At 43.7% G+C, this 19,841-nt stretch overlaps 1 protein-coding gene across 1 annotated transcript; it reads left to right on the top strand.

Annotated features, from left to right (window-relative positions):
- The first annotated feature begins 5,748 nt into the window (after positions 1–5,748).
- LOC121574544 (olfactory receptor 8U1-like) lies at positions 5,749–6,687 on the top strand. The gene has a single exon (XM_041887146.1). It carries the CDS (start codon positions 5,749–5,751, stop codon positions 6,685–6,687), a length of 939 nt encoding a protein of 312 aa, XP_041743080.1.
- Positions 6,688–19,841: the final 13,154 nt, after the last annotated feature.

Genomic DNA, 19,841 nt, shown 5'->3' with positions numbered 1-19,841 from the left:
TTAATATAAAATGTATCAACCCATGGAGGTCTGGATTTGGAGTCACCCTCAAAATTAAAGTGGAAAACCACACTACAGGCTGATCCAACGTTGATGTAATGTCCTTAAAACAAGTCAAAATGAGGCTCAGTAGTGTGTGTGGCCTCCACGTGCCTGTATGACCTCCCTACAACGCCTGGGCATGCTCCTGATGAGGTGGCGGATGGTCTCCTGAGGGATCTCCTCCCAGACCTGGACTAAAGCATCCGCCAACTCCTGGACAGTCTGTGGTGCAACGTGGCGTTGGTGGATGGAGCGAGACATGATGTCCCAGATGTGCTCAATTGGATTCAGGTCTGGGGAACGGGCGGGCCAGTCCATAGCATCAATGCCTTCCTCTTGCAGGAACTGCTGACACACTCCAGCCACATGAGGTCTAGCATTGTCTTGCATTAGGAGGAACCCAGGGCCAACCGCACCAGCATATGGTATCACAAGGGGTCTGAGGATCTCATCTCGGTACCTAATGGCAGTCAGGCTACCTCTGGCGAGCACATGGAGGGCTGTGCGGCCCCCCAAAGAAATGCCACCCCACACCATGACTGACCCACCGCCAAACCGGTCATGCTGGAGAATGTTGCAGGCAGCAGAACATTCTCCACGGCGTCTCCAGACTCTGTCACGTCTGTCACGTGCTCAGTGTGAACCTGCTTTCATCTGTGAAGAGCACAGGGCGCCAGTGGCGAATTTGCCAATCTTGGTGTTCTCTGGCAAATGCCAAACGTCCTGCACGGTGTTGGGCTGTAAGCACAACCCCAACCTGTGGACGTCGGTCCCTCATACCACCCTCATGGAGTCTGTTTCTGACCGTTTGAGCAGACACATGCACATTTGTGGCCTGCTGGAGGTCATTTTGCAGGGCTCTGGCAGTGCTCCTCCTGCTCCTCCTTGCACAAAGGCGGAGGTAGCAGTCCTGCTGCTGGGTTGTTGCCCTCCTACGGCCTCCTCCACGTCTCCTGATGTACTGGCCTGTCTCCTGGTAGCGCCTCCATGCTCTGGACACTACGCTGACAGACACAGCAAACCTTCTTGCCACAGCTCGCATTGATGTGCCATCCTAGATGAGTTGCACAACCTGAGCCAGTTGTGTGGGTTGTAGACTCCGTCTCATGCTACCACTAGAGTGAAAGCACCACCAGCATTCAAAAGTAACCAAAACATCAGCCAGGAAGCATAGGAACTGAGAAGTGGTCTGTGGTCACCACCTGCAAATCCAGTCCTTTATTGGGGGTGTCTTGCTAATTGCCTATAATTTCCACCTGTTGTCTATTCCATTTGCACAACAGCATGTGACATTTATTGTCAATCAGAGTTGCTTCCTAAGTGGACAGTTTGATTTCACAGAAGTGTGATTGACTTGGAGTTACATTGTGTTGTTTAAGTGTTCCCTTTATTTTTTTGAGCAGTGTATATTTATGCATAGCTTAACGCATTAATAATACTTGTTATGTTCTGTGTTTCTTTTTGCTTTTCAAGTCTTATACTATAACTCTCTTACGAACCAGAGGGAGGAAAAGGAGAAAGTCAAAAGCTCCAGCTGAAATGTCATTATCAGTTGTCCGATGAGAGAAGGAAATAGGAGTGTGCATAGTGTAATTATAGATCAGAGGCCATACGTTTTGAAGGTGTAAATATACAAATCAACTGTGAATGTTAATCATGTTTTATTTTTTGTTCATGTTTAATTTTTTGTTCATTTATAAGTAATTTCAAAGTTTATGTGATATTGAACAGTATGGAATTACTATTCAAATAGGAGGGACTGTTGGGTTCTAGTTTGAAATACTTGCTATACTATAAGTTAATGTGTACATGTATGAGGAATGTATATAGTGGGGGTCAATGGTGATTGGATAATAGCCAGGGGCTTGGAGAGTTACTAAGTAAGAGAAAAGGCAATCACATGGTTGCGGTCACTGATAAGGGTGTTTAGAGAAAAGGAGGAGACTCCGCCTAAAGGGGGGTATAAATACTTGTGCTGGTGGAAACATGTTTTTGTCTTATGCAGCTGTGTGACCCAGTGGGTGAATGAACTTTGTTTGAGCTTTACTAGTCGTCTGTGAATTTTACTCTGTTGATTTAGAATCTAACAGCATGTAATGGCATGTAACTCGCGTGACATTTGGAGTAGAGATATCATGTTGGTCTCATTAGAAAGCTAACATTCTCCTCTTTCCAGCACTGTATAAAACAAATGTGTTTTGGGGTCAATGTGACTGATTATGATAGAGCAAGTCACATATAGCTCAGTATTTGAATTATTTATTTTATACAATCATTATTGCTTATCTTTATCAAGGGTGTCAATAATTTTAGACACAACTGTATATAGTTGCATGGATAGAAAATATATAGCTTCGGGCCTCCCGAGTGGCGCAGTGGTCTAAGGCACTGCATTGCAGTGTTGTGGCGTCACTACAGCCTGGGGTTCGATCCCAGGTTGTGTCATTACCGACTGGGAGTCCCATAGGGCAGCGCACAATTGGCCCAGCATCGTCCGGGTTAGGGGAGGGTTTGGCCAGGGGGGCTTTACTTGGCTCATCGCGCTAATAACTCCTTGTGGTGGCCCGGGCGCCTGCAGGCTGACTTCTGTTGGACAGTGTTTCCTCCGACACATTGGTACAGCTGGCTTCAAGGTTAAGCGGGCAGGTGTTAAAAAGTGTGGTTTGGCAGGTCATGTTTTGGAGGACACATGACTCCACCTTCGCCTCTCCCGAGCCTGTTGCAGTGATGAGACAAGATTGTAATCACGAAAAAAGGGGGTAAAAAAAGTATATATACAGTGGGAAGAACAAGTATTTGATACACTGCCGATTTTGCAGGTTTTCCTACTTACAAAGCATGTAGAGGTCTGTAATTTTTTATCATAGGTACACTTCAACTGTGAGAGACGGAATCTAAAACAAAAATCTAGAACATCACATTGTATGATTTTTAAGTAATTAATTTGCATTTTATTGCATGACATAAGTATTTGATCACCTACCAACCAGTAAGAATTCCGGCTCTCACAGACCTGTTAGTTTTTCTTTAAGAAGCCCTCCTGTTCTCCACTCATTACCTGTATTAACTGCACCTGTTTGAACTCGTTACCTGTTTAAAAGACACCTGTCCACACACTCAATCAAACAGACTCCAACCTCTCCTCAATGGCCAAGACCAGAGAGCTGTGTAAGGACATCTGGGATAAAATTGTAGACCTGCACAAGGCTGGGATGGGCTACAGGACAATCGGCAAGCAGCTTGGTGAGAAGGCAACAACTGTTGGCGCAATTATTAGAAAATGGAAGAAGTTCAAGATGACGGTCAATCACCCTCGGTCTGGGGCTCCATGCAAGATCTCACCTCGTGGGGCATCAATGATCATGAGGAAGGTGAGGGATCAACCCAGAACTACACGGCAGGACCTGTTCAATGACCTGAAGAGAGCTGGGACCACAGTCTCAAAGAAAACCATTAGTAACACACTACGCCGTCATGGATTAAAATCCTGCAGCGCACGCAAGGTCCCCCTGCTCAAGCCAGCGCATGTCCAGGCCCGTCTGAAGTTTGCCAATGACCATCTGGATGATCCAGAGGAGGAATGGGAGAAGGTCATGTGGTCTGATGAGACAAAAATATAGCTTTTTGGTCTAAACTCCACTCGCCGTGTTTGGAGGAAGAAGAAGGATGAGTACAACCCCAAGAACATCATCCCAACCGTGAAACATGGAGGTGGAAACATCATTCTTTGGGGATGCTTTTCTGCAAAGGGGACAGGACGACTGCACCGCATTGAGGGGAGGATGGATGGGGCCATGTATCGCGATATCTTGGCCAACAACCTCCTTCCCTTAGTAAGAGCATTGAAGATGGGTCGTGGCTGGGCCTTCCAGCATGACAACGACCTGAAACACACAGCCAGGGCAACTAAGGAGTGGCTTAGCTGTGGCCTAGCCAGTCTCCAGACCTGAACCCAATAGAAAATCTTTGGAGGCAGCTGAAAGTCCGTATTGCCCATGACAGCCCCGAAACCTGAAGGTCTGTATGGAGAAGTGGGCCAAAATCCCTGCTGCAGTGTGTGCAATCCTGGTCAAGACCTACAGGAAACGTATGATCTCTGTAATTGCAAACAAAGGTTTCTGTACCAAATATTAAGTTCTGCTTTTCTGATGTATCAAATATTTATGTCATGCAATAAAATGCAAATTAATTACTTAAAAATCATACAATGTGATTTTCTGATTTTTGTTTTATATTCCGTCTCTCACAGTTGAAGTGTACCTATGATAAAAATTACAGACCTCTACATGCTTTGTAAGTAGGAAAACCTGCAAAATCGGCAGTGAATCAAATACTTGTTCTCCCCACTGTATATATACTGAGATCATGTGACAGATCATGTGACACTTAGATTGCACACAGGTGGACTTTATTTAACTAATTATGTGACTTCTGAAGGTAATTGGTTGCACCAGATCTTATTTAGGGGCTTCATAGCAAAGGGGGTGAATACATATGCACGCACCACCTTTCCGTTATTAATCTTTTAGAATTTTTTGAAACAAGTTATTTTTTTAATTTACATTTAATTTCACTTCACAAATTTGGACTATTTTGTGTATGTCCATTACATGAAATCCAAATAAAAATCAATTTACATTACAGGTTGTAGTTCAACAAAATAGGAAAAATGCCAAGGGGGATGAATACTTTTGCAAGGCACTGTATGATGCAAACGTCAATTGACAAGTTAGTAAATGGAAAGAATCATCCAATAATGTCATGTAAGTTATGGAAAAGATAACCTATATGATAAGAAATCAAGGAAAACTGTTTGAAGAAAGATGGGTCAAAATAATAAAAACTACCAAGGGGAAATCTCCCGAGGCTTATGGAGGTGCAGTTTAGCTCATGGACATGACATCCAAAACTACAGAAGCATGGAGAAAGAAACTCACACATTCTAATTAATCTCTTGATGGCAAGTTAACTTTGTAATGTTTTGCAAAATTGCGAAGCCCAAATGGACCACATCCCACAGGCGCTAACTTGTTGCGTTCCTCATTAGCTTCTCCTGGAAATGTGTGTCACTAGAGTCATGACGTCCATGTATACATCTTGAGTGACAGACTCATCTTCACGTTGTTGGTTTTGTTGTAAATAAGAGGCTGTGATGTTGTTTGTGTAGACAGTCTGGAGGGGTGGAAGAGAACATCAACGTGGAACACTGAAGAAAGCTGTGGAAGATTTACTCACCTATGTTAGTGCTAAACTTCAACTATTCATGTCAAGGATAATTAATATTTTGTTTTATAGTGTGGAATGTGGTGATTCTTATGACAAATGTAATGTGTTTTGGTGCACACAGTGTTCATACAGTTTTGTTAGGGTAATGTTGGCTAGCTACCTATGATCTGTGAAATGTGAACCTTCCAAAACAATATATAGCTTTCTTTGCTGGCTGATGATAGCTAATGTTACAGCTGCAAGCAGGAGTTGGATAGAAAAACAAACATTTCTCCAGCCCCATCCCTCAGCTGTTTAACAAATGACGTGGCGGGGCAGACTGCCCCTTGAAGAAACCCTGTTATCTGCTACTGCTACCACAAACATCAGTAGATTGCTTTTTTAAGCACACAAACGTGTTTTGAAACTGATTCCCCAGGTTTTACTACTAATCTTTTGAAATTCTCCTCTCAAGGTTCTGAGCTCCCCTATCACTGGGGAATGGAAAACCACACATACCCTGACCACGTTCTCCTCCTGGAGGGGTTAAATGTCACTCAACAGTCCTCGTACCCTGCCTTCACCCTCCTCCTCATTATCTACATCTTCACAATGGTGGCCAACATCGGACTCATAGTGTTGATCTCCATGGAGAGGAGCCTGCACCAGCCCATGTACGTCCTCTTCTGCAACCTGCCTCTTAATGACATAGTCGGGGCTACAGCGATGATACCTCGTCTGTTATGGGACATTTTGACTGCAGCGCCTGAGCGATATATCACTTACATAGAGTGTGTCATTCAGGCTTTCTGTGCTCATTTATTTGCTACAACATCACACACCATTCTCATGATCATGGCCTTTGACAGATATGTAGCCATCTGCAACCCCCTGCGGTACGCTACCATCATGACCAACAAAATGGTAATCAGGCTTTCTGTGTCTGCCTGGGGAGTGGCCATAGTCTTAGTGGGGATTCTGCTGGGCCTCACCATCCGCCTGTCACGCTGCAGGTCGAACATATTTAACCCTTACTGCGACAATGCCTCCTTATTCAAGCTCTCCTGTGAGAGCGTGTTTATAAATAACATATATGGCTTCGCCTTTACTGTTGTGCTGTTTGTCTCGTCCATAGGCAGCATCAGTCTCACCTATCTCAAGATCGCCATTGTGTGTCTGAGCAGTAGAAACAGCTCTTTAAACAGCAAGGCCCTGACAACCTGCAGCACACACTTACTGGTCTACCTCATCGTGATTGGATTTGGAGTCACCATTATCATCCTCCACCGCTTCCCAAAATATGCTGAACTTGGCCAAATGTGTAGTGTGCTGTTCCCTGTGGTCCCTACTTGTCTCAACCCCATAATATATGGTTTACAGACTAAAGAGATTAAACAGAGGATCTTTAGAGTGTTTCACAGAGCCAAGGTGGCTGCATGATGTTGTGTTAAATCTGTAAGAAAAATACACGATATACAGTGTCTTCAGAAAGTATTCAAACCCTTGACTTTTTCCACATTTTGTTGTGTTACAAACTGAATTTAAAATGGATTAAATTGAGACTGTAGTCACTGGCCCACACAAAATACCCCATAATGTCAAAGTGGAATTATGTTTTTCGAAATTTTAACAAGTTAATAAAACATTTAAGCTAAAATGTCTTGAGCCCTTTGTTATGGCCTAAATAAGTTCAGGAGTAAAAATGTGCTTAACATGTCACATAATAAGTTGCATGGACTAGTGTTTAACATAATTTCTGAATGACTACCTCATCTCTGTACCTCACACATACAATTATCTGTAAGGTCCCTCAGTCGAACAGTGAATTTCAAAACAAAGATTCAACCACAAAGAACAGGGAGGTTTTCCAATGCCTCGCAAAGGGCACCTATTGGTAGATGGGTAAAAATTAAAAAGCAGACATTGAATATCCCTTTGAGCATGGTGAAGTTATTAATTACACTTTGGATGGTGTATCAATACATCCAGTCACTACAAAGATAGAGGCGTCGTTTCACCATGAGGCCAATGGTGACTTTTAAACAGTTACAGTGTTTAATGGCTATGATAGGAGAAAACTGAGGATGGATCAACAACATTGTAGTTATTCTACAATACCTAATTGACAGAGTGAAAAGAAAGAAGCCTGTGCCGAATAAAAAATATTCCAAAACGTGCATCATGTTTGCAACAAGACACTAAAGTAATACTGCAGAAAATGTGGCAAAGCAATTAACTTTTTGTTCTGAATACAAAGTGTTATGTTTGGGGCAAATCCAATACAACGCATTACCACTCTCCATATGTTAAAGCATAGTGGTGGGTATGCATGTTATGGGTATGCTTGTAATCATTGAGGAGTTTTTCAGGATAAAAAAGAAACAGAATGGAGCTAAGCACAGGCAAAATCCTAGAGGAAAACTTGGTTCAGTCTGCTTTCCACCAGACACTGGGAGTTTATTTCACCTTTCAGCAGGACAATAACCTAAAACACAAGGCCAAATCTACACTAGAGTTGCTTACCAAGAAGACAGTGAATGTTCCTGAGTGGCTGAGTTACAGTTTTGACTTAAATCTACTTGAAAAAATGATTGTTTAGCTATTTCTGTATTTCATTTTCAATATATTTGCAAGAATTTCTAAAAACATGTTTTCACTTTGTCATTATGGGGTATTGTGTGTAGATGGGTGAGAAAGAATATCGATTTAATACATTTTGAATTCAGGATTTAACCCTCCAGTTGTCCTAGGGTCAAAATAACCCGCCACTGTGTTGAACCAACTTTATTTAATTTTTATATTTTGGGGATCATTTGTGAGAAGGAGGCAGTGAGACTTTAAAGAAAGTATCACTGCCTCCTTCTCACAAATGATCCAAAAAATATAAAAATTAAATAAAGTTGGTTCAACACAGTGGCGGGTCATTTTGACCCTAGGACAACGGGAGGGTTAATTATCAAAGACCTATCGTTTTACAGCGGTACAATGCCAACATCTAGTGGTCATACAACATAGAGGGTGAACGAAAACACATGCAAACGCAACGCATAACCGCCAGTGGTGCTTCACCGGCTTGTGGACTGTACTGTACTGTGCTTCACCGGCTTGTGGACTGTGTGAGTTTGGGTATGCGATTTAAAAACACCCCCCTATTCGACCACATTCCGTGGACTGTACCGCTGTACTGTTTGAGTATGGATGATAACACAAAAGGGGTATGAATACTTTCTGAAGGCACTGTATCATATGAAGAGAAGTGCATTGTATGTTTGTGGCATTTATGAAACAAGGGTGGGGTGTCTTCTCAGCCACCACGTGAGGGACCCGTAAGAGTTCTCTTGAACTGGACCCTAACATTATGTAAGGGATCGGGGGTTGGCTGGGTCTAGACAGAGTCTGACACTTCCCCGATCTACAGGGAGGGGGAGTCATCAGACTCGATCTGGTTCACCTGAGTTCTGAGCACACCTGTCCGTAATTAGGGTAGGATATAAGGTGTGCTCAGAAGTTCAGTCGGTGCGAGGTATTGTTCCTTTGTGACTTGCTAAGCGTTTTGTTCCGAGAGAGAGAGAGAGAGTTTGTTGTTTTGATTACCCGTGTATCCGACCTGTGCCTTGTTGTTTGACTCCCCGTATTGCTTAATCCTCTGCTTGTCTACCCCAGTGATTACCGTCCTCTGATCCTGTGCCTGTGCCCTCGACTACGACTAGCCCGCTCCTTTGGTACCTCTGCCTGTCTATGCCTGGCCCGGTTTTGACCACAGCCCGCCCGACCACGATTAAGCTATTCCCTTGTCTGTACTCTAATAAAGCATCGCTATTCTGCGATTGGATCTTACCACTCTGTCCGAGTATTCATTACACATTACTTTTTAAAAAACCAAAATGTTACGATGTTCCACATTAAAAACATGTTTTAACATTTAAAACATACAGTGAGAGAAAAAATTATTTGATCCCCTGCTGATTTTGTACATTTGCCCACTGACAAAGAAATGATCAGTCTATAATTTTAATGGTAGGTTTATTTGAACAGTGAGAGACAGAATAACAACAACAAAAATCCAGAAAAACGCATGTCAAAAATGTTATAAATTGATTTGCATTTTAATGAGGGAAATAAGTATTTGACCCCTCTGCAAAACATGACTTAGTACTTGGTGGCAAAACCCTTGTTGGCAATCACAGAGGTCAGACGTTTCTTGTAGTTGGCCACCAGGTTTGCACACATCTGAGGAGGGATTTTGTCCCACTCCTCTTTGCAGATCTTCTCCAAGTCATTAAGGTTTCGAGGCTGACGTAAAACCTTCAGCTCCCTCCACAGATTTTCTATGGGATTAAAGTCTGGAGACTGGCTAGGCCACTCCAGGACCTTAATGTGTTTCTTCTTGAGCCACTCCTTTGTTGCCTTGGCCGTGTGTTTTGGGTCATTGTCATGCTGGAATACCCATCCATGACCCATTTTCAATGCCCTGGCTGAGGGAAGGAGGTTCTCACCCAAGATTTGACGGTACATGGCCCGGTGAAGATGCAGGGAAGTTGCCCTGTCCCCTTAGCAGAAAAACACCCCCAAAGCATAATGTTTCCACCTCCATGTTTGACGGTGGGGATGGTGTTCTTGGGGTCATAGGCAGCATTCCTCCTCCTCCAAACACGGTGAGTTGAGTTGATGCCAAAGAGCTCGATTTTGGTCTCATCTGACCACAACACTTTCACCCAGTTCTCCTCTGAATCATTCAGATGTTCATTGGCAAACTTCAGACGGCCCTGTATATGTGCTTTCTTGAACAGGGGGACCTTGCGGGCGCTGCAGGATTTCAGTCCTTCACAGCGTAGTGTGTTACCAATTGTTTTCTTGGTGACTATGGTCCCAGCTGCCTTGACATCATTGACAAGATCCTCCCATGTAGTTCTGGGCTGATTCCTCACCGTTCTCATGATCATTGCAACTCCACAAGGTGAGATCTTGCATGGAGCCCAAGGCCAAGGGAGATTGACAGTTCTTTTGTGTTTCTTCCATTTGCGAATAATCGCACCAACTGTTGTCACCTTCTCACCAAGCTGCTTGGCGATGGTCTTGTAGCCCATTCCAGCCTTGTGTAGGTCTACAATCTTGTCCCTGACATCCTTGAAGAGCTCTTTGGTCTTGGCCATGGTGGAGAGTTTGGAATCTGATTTATTGATCGCTTCTGTGGACAGGTGTCTTTTATACAGGTAACAAACTGAGATTAGGAGCACTCCCTTTAAGAGTGTGCTCCTAATCTCAGCTCGTTACCTGTATAAAAGACACATGGGAGCCAGAAATCTTTCTGATTGAGAGGGGGTCAAATACTTATTTCCCTCATTAAAATGCAAATCAATTTATAACATTTTTGACATGCGTTTTTCTGGATTTTTTGTTGTTATTCTGTCTCTCACTGTTCAAATAAACCTACCATTAAAAGTATAGACTGATCATTTCTTTGTCAGTGGGCAAACGTACAAAATCAGCAGGGGATCAAATACTTTTTTCCCTCACTGTACAGTCACCCTGGTTTGTGTTAGTACTCCTGCAGACTGGAAAAATGTCCTCATTCCTGCCATAAAGCAAATCTAAAAGACCGAACTAGGAAGAACTCTATGTGGTTTTCAAACTGAAATGTAGTTTTAGATGGTGCAAAGTTTTGGGGGGGTGTTCTATGAATCATTTATAGATTTTGACATGCAAATCTTCATAGAATTGTATCATACAAGAGTACTACTTAATTACTAGCAATACCCACAACCTATACGCTGATGATATCTTACCAACATAGTCATATCCCACCTGTTCAATACCAAGTGTGCTAAAGCTCATAAGAGCATTTGGCAATTTTTTCTGGATATAAAGTGAATTCTCAGCTAACAATTCAAGGGAGAGAGAATGTTTTTTTTTTTGTTAACGGTTAAGTTCCCCTGATGTTTGAGTGTCCAATTTTCCGTTAGTTAGGGGATCATACAAAACCTACCAAGAACTTGGTTACCATGTTCTCAGAATATAAGATACTGTTCTAGACACATTTCATGGAAACTTTGCAAGAATTCTTGTGTATCAGTCGTCAGGATGTCACCAGATGGTCCCAAATAAAAGGTCTGTGTATGTTTGGTATGAGGTTGATAGAATATTCTCCTAACCCTTAGAAAATTGGACACAGGAATATTCATGTAACGTTCCAACAAAACGTGTCTAGACCATTAATATTGAATATTCTGAGAACATGGTAACCACGGCTAAGTTCAGTTTGACATTAAGGGAATGGTCTCTTGGAAACAGTCCTTGCACATCACTGGAACATTCCTATGAAAACGTTAGGTAATGACCAAAGGAGACTTTAAAGGGAATGTTCTCTAAAGGTGTGGGAACGTTTGTTGTTAGCTGGGTTGGAGCAAGAGTGAGGCTATTCCTCTGACCCACCACACTTTTCCAGCCCAACTCGGTACTGCTCCCTTCGTTTGAAATCACAAGGTATGAAGTATCTTGGGATAAATATCAGGTCACCAATCAATAAGATATTTTATTTAAATGGACCAGGTCTTTCAAAAACCATCAAGGATGATTGACATTAAGAGATGGACAGTTTTACCTTCATCACTATGGGGTAGAGCAGAGGTGATAAAAATGAACATACTCCCTAGACTATCTTTTCTCATGTCAGTTATACCACTTCAGTTTCCTCAGCATTGATTTAATGAGATAAACAGTTTATTTTCAGGCTTCTTGTGGAAATACAAGAAGCCAGGAATTGACCATAAAAAACTGTCCATGTTCCTGATGTTTATCTTTATTACTTGTCATACAATGCAAAATAAGCATTTTCATGGGGCTATAAAAACGGGAGAACAGCAGGTAGCTGGAAGTGGCTAGAGGAGAATATTGGGTAACCCTTCATTTTATAGACCTTTAACGTAAATACATAGTAACATAAACTAAATAGGTAGTAACAATTGAGTCTTAAACGTACTTACTAGGAACTAAACAAGTAAGTACTACATACTTAATTACTAAATACAGTCACAAAGTCACAAAATGTAATTATATACAGTAGGTAAGTACAAATAAATAAGTAAGAAGGTAGGTACAGTTGAAGTCGGAAGTTTACATACACCTTAGCCAAATACATTTAAACTCAGTTTTTCACAATTCCTGACATTTAATCCTAGTAAAAATTCCCTGTTTTAGGTCAGTTAGGATCACCACTTTATTTTAAGAATGTGAAATGTCAGAATAATAGGAGAGAGAATTATTTATTTCAGCTTTTATTTCTTTCATCACATTCGCAGTCGGTCAGAAGTTTACAAACACTCAATTATTATTTGGTAGCATTGCCTTTAAATTGTTTAAGTTGGGTCAAAAGTTTTGGGTAGCCTTCCACAAGCTTCCCACAACAAGTTGGGTGAATTTTGGCCCATTCCTCGTGACAGAGTTGGTGTAACTGAGTCAGGTTTGTAGGCCTCCTTGCTCACACACGCTTTTTCAGTTCTGCCCACACATTTTCTATAGGATTGAGGTCAGGGCTTTGTGATGGCCACTCCAATACCTTAACTTTGTTGTCCTTAAGCCATTTTGCCACAACTTTGGAAGTATGCTTGCGGTCATTGTCCATTTGGAAGACCCATTTGCGACCAAGCTTTAACTTCCTGACTGATGTCTTGAGATGTTGCTTCAATATATCCACATAATTTTTCTTCCTCATGATGCCATCTATTTTGTGAAGTGCACCAGTCCCTCCTGCAGCAAAGCACCCCCACAGCATGATGCTGCCACCCCTGTGCTTCACAGTTGGGATGGTGTTCTTCGACTTGCAAGCTCCCGCTTTTTCCTCCAAACATAACAATGGTCATTATGGCCAAACAGTTCTATTTTTGTTACATCAGACCAGAGGACATTTCTCCAAAAAGTACAATCTTTGTCCCCATGTGCAGTTGCAAACCGTATTCTGGCTTTTTTATGGCGGTTTTCGAGCAGTGGATTCTTCCTTGCTGAGAGGCCTTTCAGGTTATGTCGATATAGAACTCGTTTTACTGTGGATATAGACACTTTTGTACCTGTTTCCTCCAGCATCTTCACAAGGTCCTTTGCTGTTGTTCTGGGATTGATTTGCATGTTTCGCACCAAAGTACGTTCCTCTCTAGGAGACAGAACGCATCTCCTTCCTGAGCGGCATGACGGCTGCGTGGTACCATGGTGTTTATAGTTGCGTACTATTGTTTGCACAGATGAACGTGGTACCTTCAGGCATTTGGAAATTGTTCCCAAGGATGAACCAGACTTGTGGAGGTCTACACTTTTTTTTCTGAGGTCTTGGCTGATTTCTTTTGATTTTCCCATGATGTCAAGCAAAGAGGCAGTGAGTTTGAAGGTAGGCCTTGAAATACATCCACAGGTTCACCTCCAAATGACTCAAAATATGTCAATTTGCCTACCAGAAGCTTCTAAAGCCATTACATCATTTTCTGGAATTTTCCAAGCTGTTTAAAGGCACAGTCAACTTAGTGTATGTAAACTTCTGACCCACTGGAATTGTGATACAGTGAATTATAAGTGAAATAATCTGTCTGTAAACAATTGTAGGAAAAATTACTTGTGTCATGCACAAAGTAGATGTCCTAACCGACTTGCCAAAACTATAGTTTGTTAAAAATTAATTTGTGAAGTGGTTGAAAAATGACTTTTAACGACTCCAACCTAAGTGTATGTAAACTTCCGACTTCAACTGTACATCTAAGTACCAGCTAATAACTATGTAAATACCTAGTCACGCCACTGTTTCAATGTAATATATAAGAAACACCAAGGAACATAGTAACTAAATGTAATTATATAGTAAAACATTTTTGTCTCAAAGGTAAGTACAAGTAAGAACCATCTGTAAATACGTAGTCACGCCAGTCTCTTTCAAAGTACCTTTGAACATACATAGTAATTTATCATTTATTACCACGTAATTAGCAAATAAATACCTTCAAGTCATCCTCTTGTGTTGATATTCTCTCAAGTTGTTTCAATGTACTTTACAGTTAGTTACCATGTACAGGTAACTGTAAAAATAAAGGGAACACTTGAGTAAATGAGGGATACAACGTATATTGAAAGCAGGTGCTTCCACACAGGTGTGGTTCCTGAGTTAATTAAGCAATTAAAACCTCTTAGATTTCGACCGTTTCTGGACCGTTTCTGACCGTCATTTTTGTGTACAGAGCGCTCTGTGAATGGCACAACATCAATTGCTGTGCACTCCATGAAAGCTCTGGTTGTCCCACTTCACATGTCGCTCTCAGCTCTCAGCTGTGATGCAGTATGTGAAATCTGACACCTCAATTGCATACGGAGCGACACGTCACATTTTCTGGCCTAGCCAGACAAAGGATTGATTTCCTCTGACTGTGAACCTCGCAGCTCCGCTTGCAATACTGCATATGAAATGGGAGAGTGATTGCAGCAAAAGCAGTCTCATATTGCTGTGATGTTCTTAGATGGATTTAGAGCTCTCAATATGAAAAAATACAAAATAATTTAGTAGAATTGAAACAACACCACTTTCTCTTGGTCACAGAGGGACTTAAAGCTCAAGTTGTAACGAGACAGAAGGCATTTGAATGGCGTCTCCGCGTCGCTCAGAGGGCGCTGGGCAGACAGTTATCTGTTGTTAGTTATATGAAAGGGTGAGTGTGTGTGTGTGTGTGTGTGTGTGTGTGTGTGTGTGTGTGTGTGTGTGTGTGTGTGTGTGTGTGTGTGTGTCGGCGAGCAACCACAGGGTGCATGTGACGCGTCTAGTGCAGTAGTGCCTAGGTAGAGGTAAGTTGCATGCCCGCTTACCACGTGCTTGCATACTCTTGCTTGCAGCTCGCTCTCCCGGTTAGCTTTTGTGGTGAATTGGGGAGCAGCTTCATGCACAAGTCTCCCCTTGCCGGTACAAAGCCTCTCCATGACCAAGACTCCTGTCGGGCCTCCTCACGGTGGCACACGTTAACTGGTTGTCTTGAAACTCCAGGCTAACTGGCAGGGGATCTCGGAGTAGCAGTAGGCCCCAGAGATGTGTCTGTACAGGCCCACCTCTGTGTGGACACGGCCTGGCAGCCATCAACCACTGCCCCGCTGCCTTGTGAGATAGTCTGGTACGACAAAGGCTAGGGGAGCACACCCTGAGAGAAAAGGAGCATGCTGGCGGCGCGCGGTAGGTGGACGCCGACAAACTGGGGTTCCGGCAGCCTTCTGCAGCTGTGGAAGATATTGGTCGTCCTGGGTTTCCCCCCTTTGCCACTGGAATTCACCTTTCTAAAGTGAAGTAGTGCTGTTGTGGATTGCGCACCCTTAGCAGCACTTTAAATAACTTCCTTTGCGCAGGTATCCACTTCTTACCTCGGTGAAGCCATCAACTGCTAAATCTATGTGCCGAGCATGATCTCATTGTCACTAACACCTTATTCCAGCAGAAGAACAAATATAAAACATAATGGATGCACCCACGCTTCAAACACTGGCACGTGATCGACTACGTCATAGTGAGACGTTCTGACACTAATGATGTCCTGCTGACACATGCCATGAGGGGTGCAGAATGCTGGACAGATCACTGTATGATACTGGCTAAATTCCAGGTGAGAATATGTCCCCCCCCCCAACCCCTGCAGAAGTCCAGTAAGAGGCGTCTGCACTGTTCCCGGCTTGAGGAAGCTGCATTAAGGGACGAGTTCCGTCGCTCTCTCGCAGAAAGGCTGAGGGAGACTGAGCCTCTTCTGAGTGCAGAGGACCCCATGGACCAGAAGTGGGCATCTATTAGCTCAGTGCTCTATCAGGCAGCGGCCCACTCCATTGGCTACAGAGGTAGGAAACATCAGGACTGGTTCGATGAGAACTCTGACACCATCACAACCTTACTGGACAATATGCACAAAGCGCACAGGGATACTCTCAACAGCCCCACATCTGCTACCCTCCGCCAGCAATGGCATGTATCACGCAAGGAAGTGCAAACAACCTTGCGTACTCTGCAGAACTAATGGTGGATGAATAAGGCACAGGAAATCCACATTTACGCCGACAGAAACGACATGCACAATTTCTACAACTCAACTAAAGCTATCTATGGCCCTAGGAGTCGAGCTATCACTCCCCTGAAAACAGCTGATGGTCTGACTCTCTTGAAGGACCAAAACCAGATCCTGATGAGGTGGGCTGACCACTTTGAAGCACTACTCAATCAGCGCTCTCCTACAGACCACTCCATCCTGGAAGAACTGCCGGTCCGTCCATCCATTCAAGACCTCAACCATTCGCCAACCTTCCAAGAGGTGTTATCAGCTATCCGTTCCCTCAAGAACAGCAAGGTTCCTGTTGCTGACATCATCACGGCAGAGCTACTTAAGAAGGGAGGTTACTTCTGCACCAGAACGCTCCACCAGTACATCACTGAGGATTGGGACTGGGAGATCGTCCCCCAACAGTGGCGGGATGCAAACAGTATCACCATCTATAAGAACAAGGGAGACAAGTCCATCTGCGGCAACAGCCGGGGGATATCCCTTCTGGCTGTTGCTGGGAAGGTCCTGGCCAAGGTGATGCTGCACAGGCTGGTGAACAACATCACAGAGGAACTGCTACCAGTCACAACGCGGCTTCAGAAAGAACAGGACTACGGTCGACATTATATTCACAGCACGGAAACTCCAGGAGAAGTGCCGTGAACAACATCAGGACCTTTTCATGGCCTTTGTCGACCTCTCCAAGGCCTTCGACACTGTGAGCAGGGAACTACTATGGGGCGTTCTATTTAAATTTGGCTGTCCAGACAAATTTGTCAACATCCTTTGCCAGTTCCATGATGGGATGATGGCTCGGGTGGCCATAGGAGGGCAGGAGTCAGTGCCCTTTGGAGTAAGCATTGGTGTGAGGCAGGGGTGTGTGTTGGCACCTGTACACTTTAACATCTTCCTCCTATGTGTCACCCAGCTTCTCCACAAGGAGCTTGAGGACAGCAGCAGCGTTGCAGTGGACTTCAGGCTGGATGGAAACCTATTCAACATCAGGAGGCTTCAAGCAACCACCAAGGTTTTGACGGAGCGGGTTCTTGAGCTGCAGTATGCTGATGACTGTGCTCTTGTGGCCCACACTCCGGAAGACCTTCAGTCTGTCCTTGTAGCGGCTGTGAGGGTCTATAGCAGGATGGGACTGTCTATCAACCCCACCAAGACAGAGGTGGTCTGCCAATGGATATCCAGCCCTCCACCCACCATGCCTGTCTTTACCATTGAACACAAATCACTGGCAATAGCCTCGTCCTTCAAATACCTGGGCAGCATCCTCTCGGAGGACTGCAGCATCGACCTCGAAATTCAAAATAGGATCAAACAAGCATCAGCTGCCTTCGGGAAACTCAGACACAGGGTCTTCCAAGACAGGGATCTCCACCCCCACACCAAAGTCACCGTCTATCAAGCCGTCTGCATCACCACACTTCTTTACAGCTGTGAAGCCTGGGTCACTTACAGTCGCCACAACAAGCAGCTCGAGCGATTCCACATAAGATGCCTTCAGCGCATCCTGGGAATCACCTGGTGCGACCATGTGCCCCATACAGAAATACTTTCTAAGACCAACTGCAAGAGTATGGAGGCCATGGTCACCTAACACCAACTGCACTGGCATGGGCATGTCATTAGAATGTCTCAGGAGCACTTGCTGCGGAAGATCCTGTATGGCCAGCTACATCTTGGCCGGCGGTCTTCACACTTTTTAGCCAATACTAAGCTATTGTATTAGTACATTGAGTTGGGTATTTTGTGGTCAGGACAGTGTGTGTAGTGTTTTGTGGTCAGGACAGTGTGTGTAGTGTTTTGTGGTCAGGACATTGTGTGTAGTGTTTTGCAGTCAGGTTCCCATTTTGTTCACTCGACTAATGGAAGTCTGGGGAACTTCAGTATTGTATTTTTAATTTGAATGGGAGTGCTGGAATTCCTGCCCTCACATTTGATTGGCTCTGAGTAGAAAATGGCACTGAGTAGAAATTACTTTTTTTTTTTTCATGTATCTTTTCCTACCTTGTCGTACAGTGTTACTTACCTATGCAGCATTCGTTTTGTATGTTATGCATTGTAGCTTCTTGCAAGTATAAACATGTTTTAGATACAAGTGGCAACAAGTGACAATGTGTCACTCGTTTCCATCTATACTGGCATATTCCACCCCTTTTATCTTATCTTTCTGAGTAGAACTTCCCCAGGCTTTCAAGCGATACATGACAAGCCTGGGCTTCCGAGGCTATGGAAAAGATAACCTATAACATAATAAATCAAGGAAAACTGTTTGAAGAAGGATGGGCCAAAATAATACTTATTGCTGATGGATCTGCCTTCAGATCCTCAAAAAGTTCACAGCTGCACCATTGAGAGCATCTTGACTGGCTGTATCACTGCTTGGTATGGCAACTGCTTGGCATCCGACCATAAGCTCCCCCGAAGGTAGTGCGTACGGCCCAGTACATCACAGGGGCTGAGCTCCCTGCCATCCAGGACCTCTATACCAGGCGGTGTCAGAGGAAGAAGGCAACCCATCTATCTAGAGAGACTAGCAAGCACAAGCTGCAATAAAAAAAGTGCCACTCACCAGATGATGATCATTAGAAAACAAAGTTTGAAAGTTAATCTTGAAAAGGGGCCATGCTAACAAATTAGCAACAACATCCTCCTTGATAACACCTGATGCTGCTGCAGCCGCTGTCACAATTGTCACACTACAACAGAAGCGAGCTAGAGTGTGGGAAAACTAGTGCTCGCTATAGTGCTCTCATTAGTGACCTGTTTCAGGCCTTTGAGAAGGAATACGTTTTCATTATTTCTTAAAAGGTTAAGTAAAGCCTTCTGCATGCTTCGGTTCAGCTGGCGCCAGCCAAACCAAATGATTGTGCTCGCATACTCCCTTAATAGACCTTTGCTTGAAAATTGCCGTAGCCAGTATACACTTCCTCAATTTAGTAGCCAGTGTACACTTCCTCAAAATCTGTCACTAATTCTGACGTTTTTTGCCGAGATCTTAGTATTTCTCAAGTGAAAAAATGTGCATGTAAACAATTAGTATCTTGTTGAAAGACAACAAACACTTCATAGAATAATCCCTACTGTTGACCAATCACCGACGAAGGGGCGTAGACTTCGGTACACAGTGTCCTTCACCCCCTGCCTGTTGAGCACTGCTTTCCTGCAGTTCTGTTAATGCTTCAGCGAGGGAAGTAGCTATCTAGTGTAGCCAACCCAACTCTTGTGTGGCACTACTGGGTAGTGATTACCCTCGCCATAAAATAACAGCAGGAAAGCAGTGCTTGGCAGGCGGAGGCGAAGGAAAGCGTGTTCCAGTGTCCTAGCTAGCTAGCAGCCTCAATGACAGTGGGCATGTAATAAGTGACGCGTAGTGGGCGCAGCATGTAGTAAATACGGTCTGCAGATAGACCCTACTCAAGTTTCACATTTTAATGTCACTTGCACAAGTACATTGAAATGCCTTCCTTGCTAGCTCTAAATACTAAATTTTTCTCCCAAGAGACCATCAAAGAAAAATCCTGATTGGATATTTTTTTATCTTTA

Source organism: Coregonus clupeaformis, chromosome 9 (genome assembly GCF_020615455.1).
Source record: "Coregonus clupeaformis isolate EN_2021a chromosome 9, ASM2061545v1, whole genome shotgun sequence".
NCBI classification, from domain to species: Eukaryota; Metazoa; Chordata; class Actinopteri; order Salmoniformes; family Salmonidae; genus Coregonus; species Coregonus clupeaformis.
Note: the sequence above shows the minus strand (reverse complement) of the source record. Positions and strands in the feature narration are given on the sequence as shown.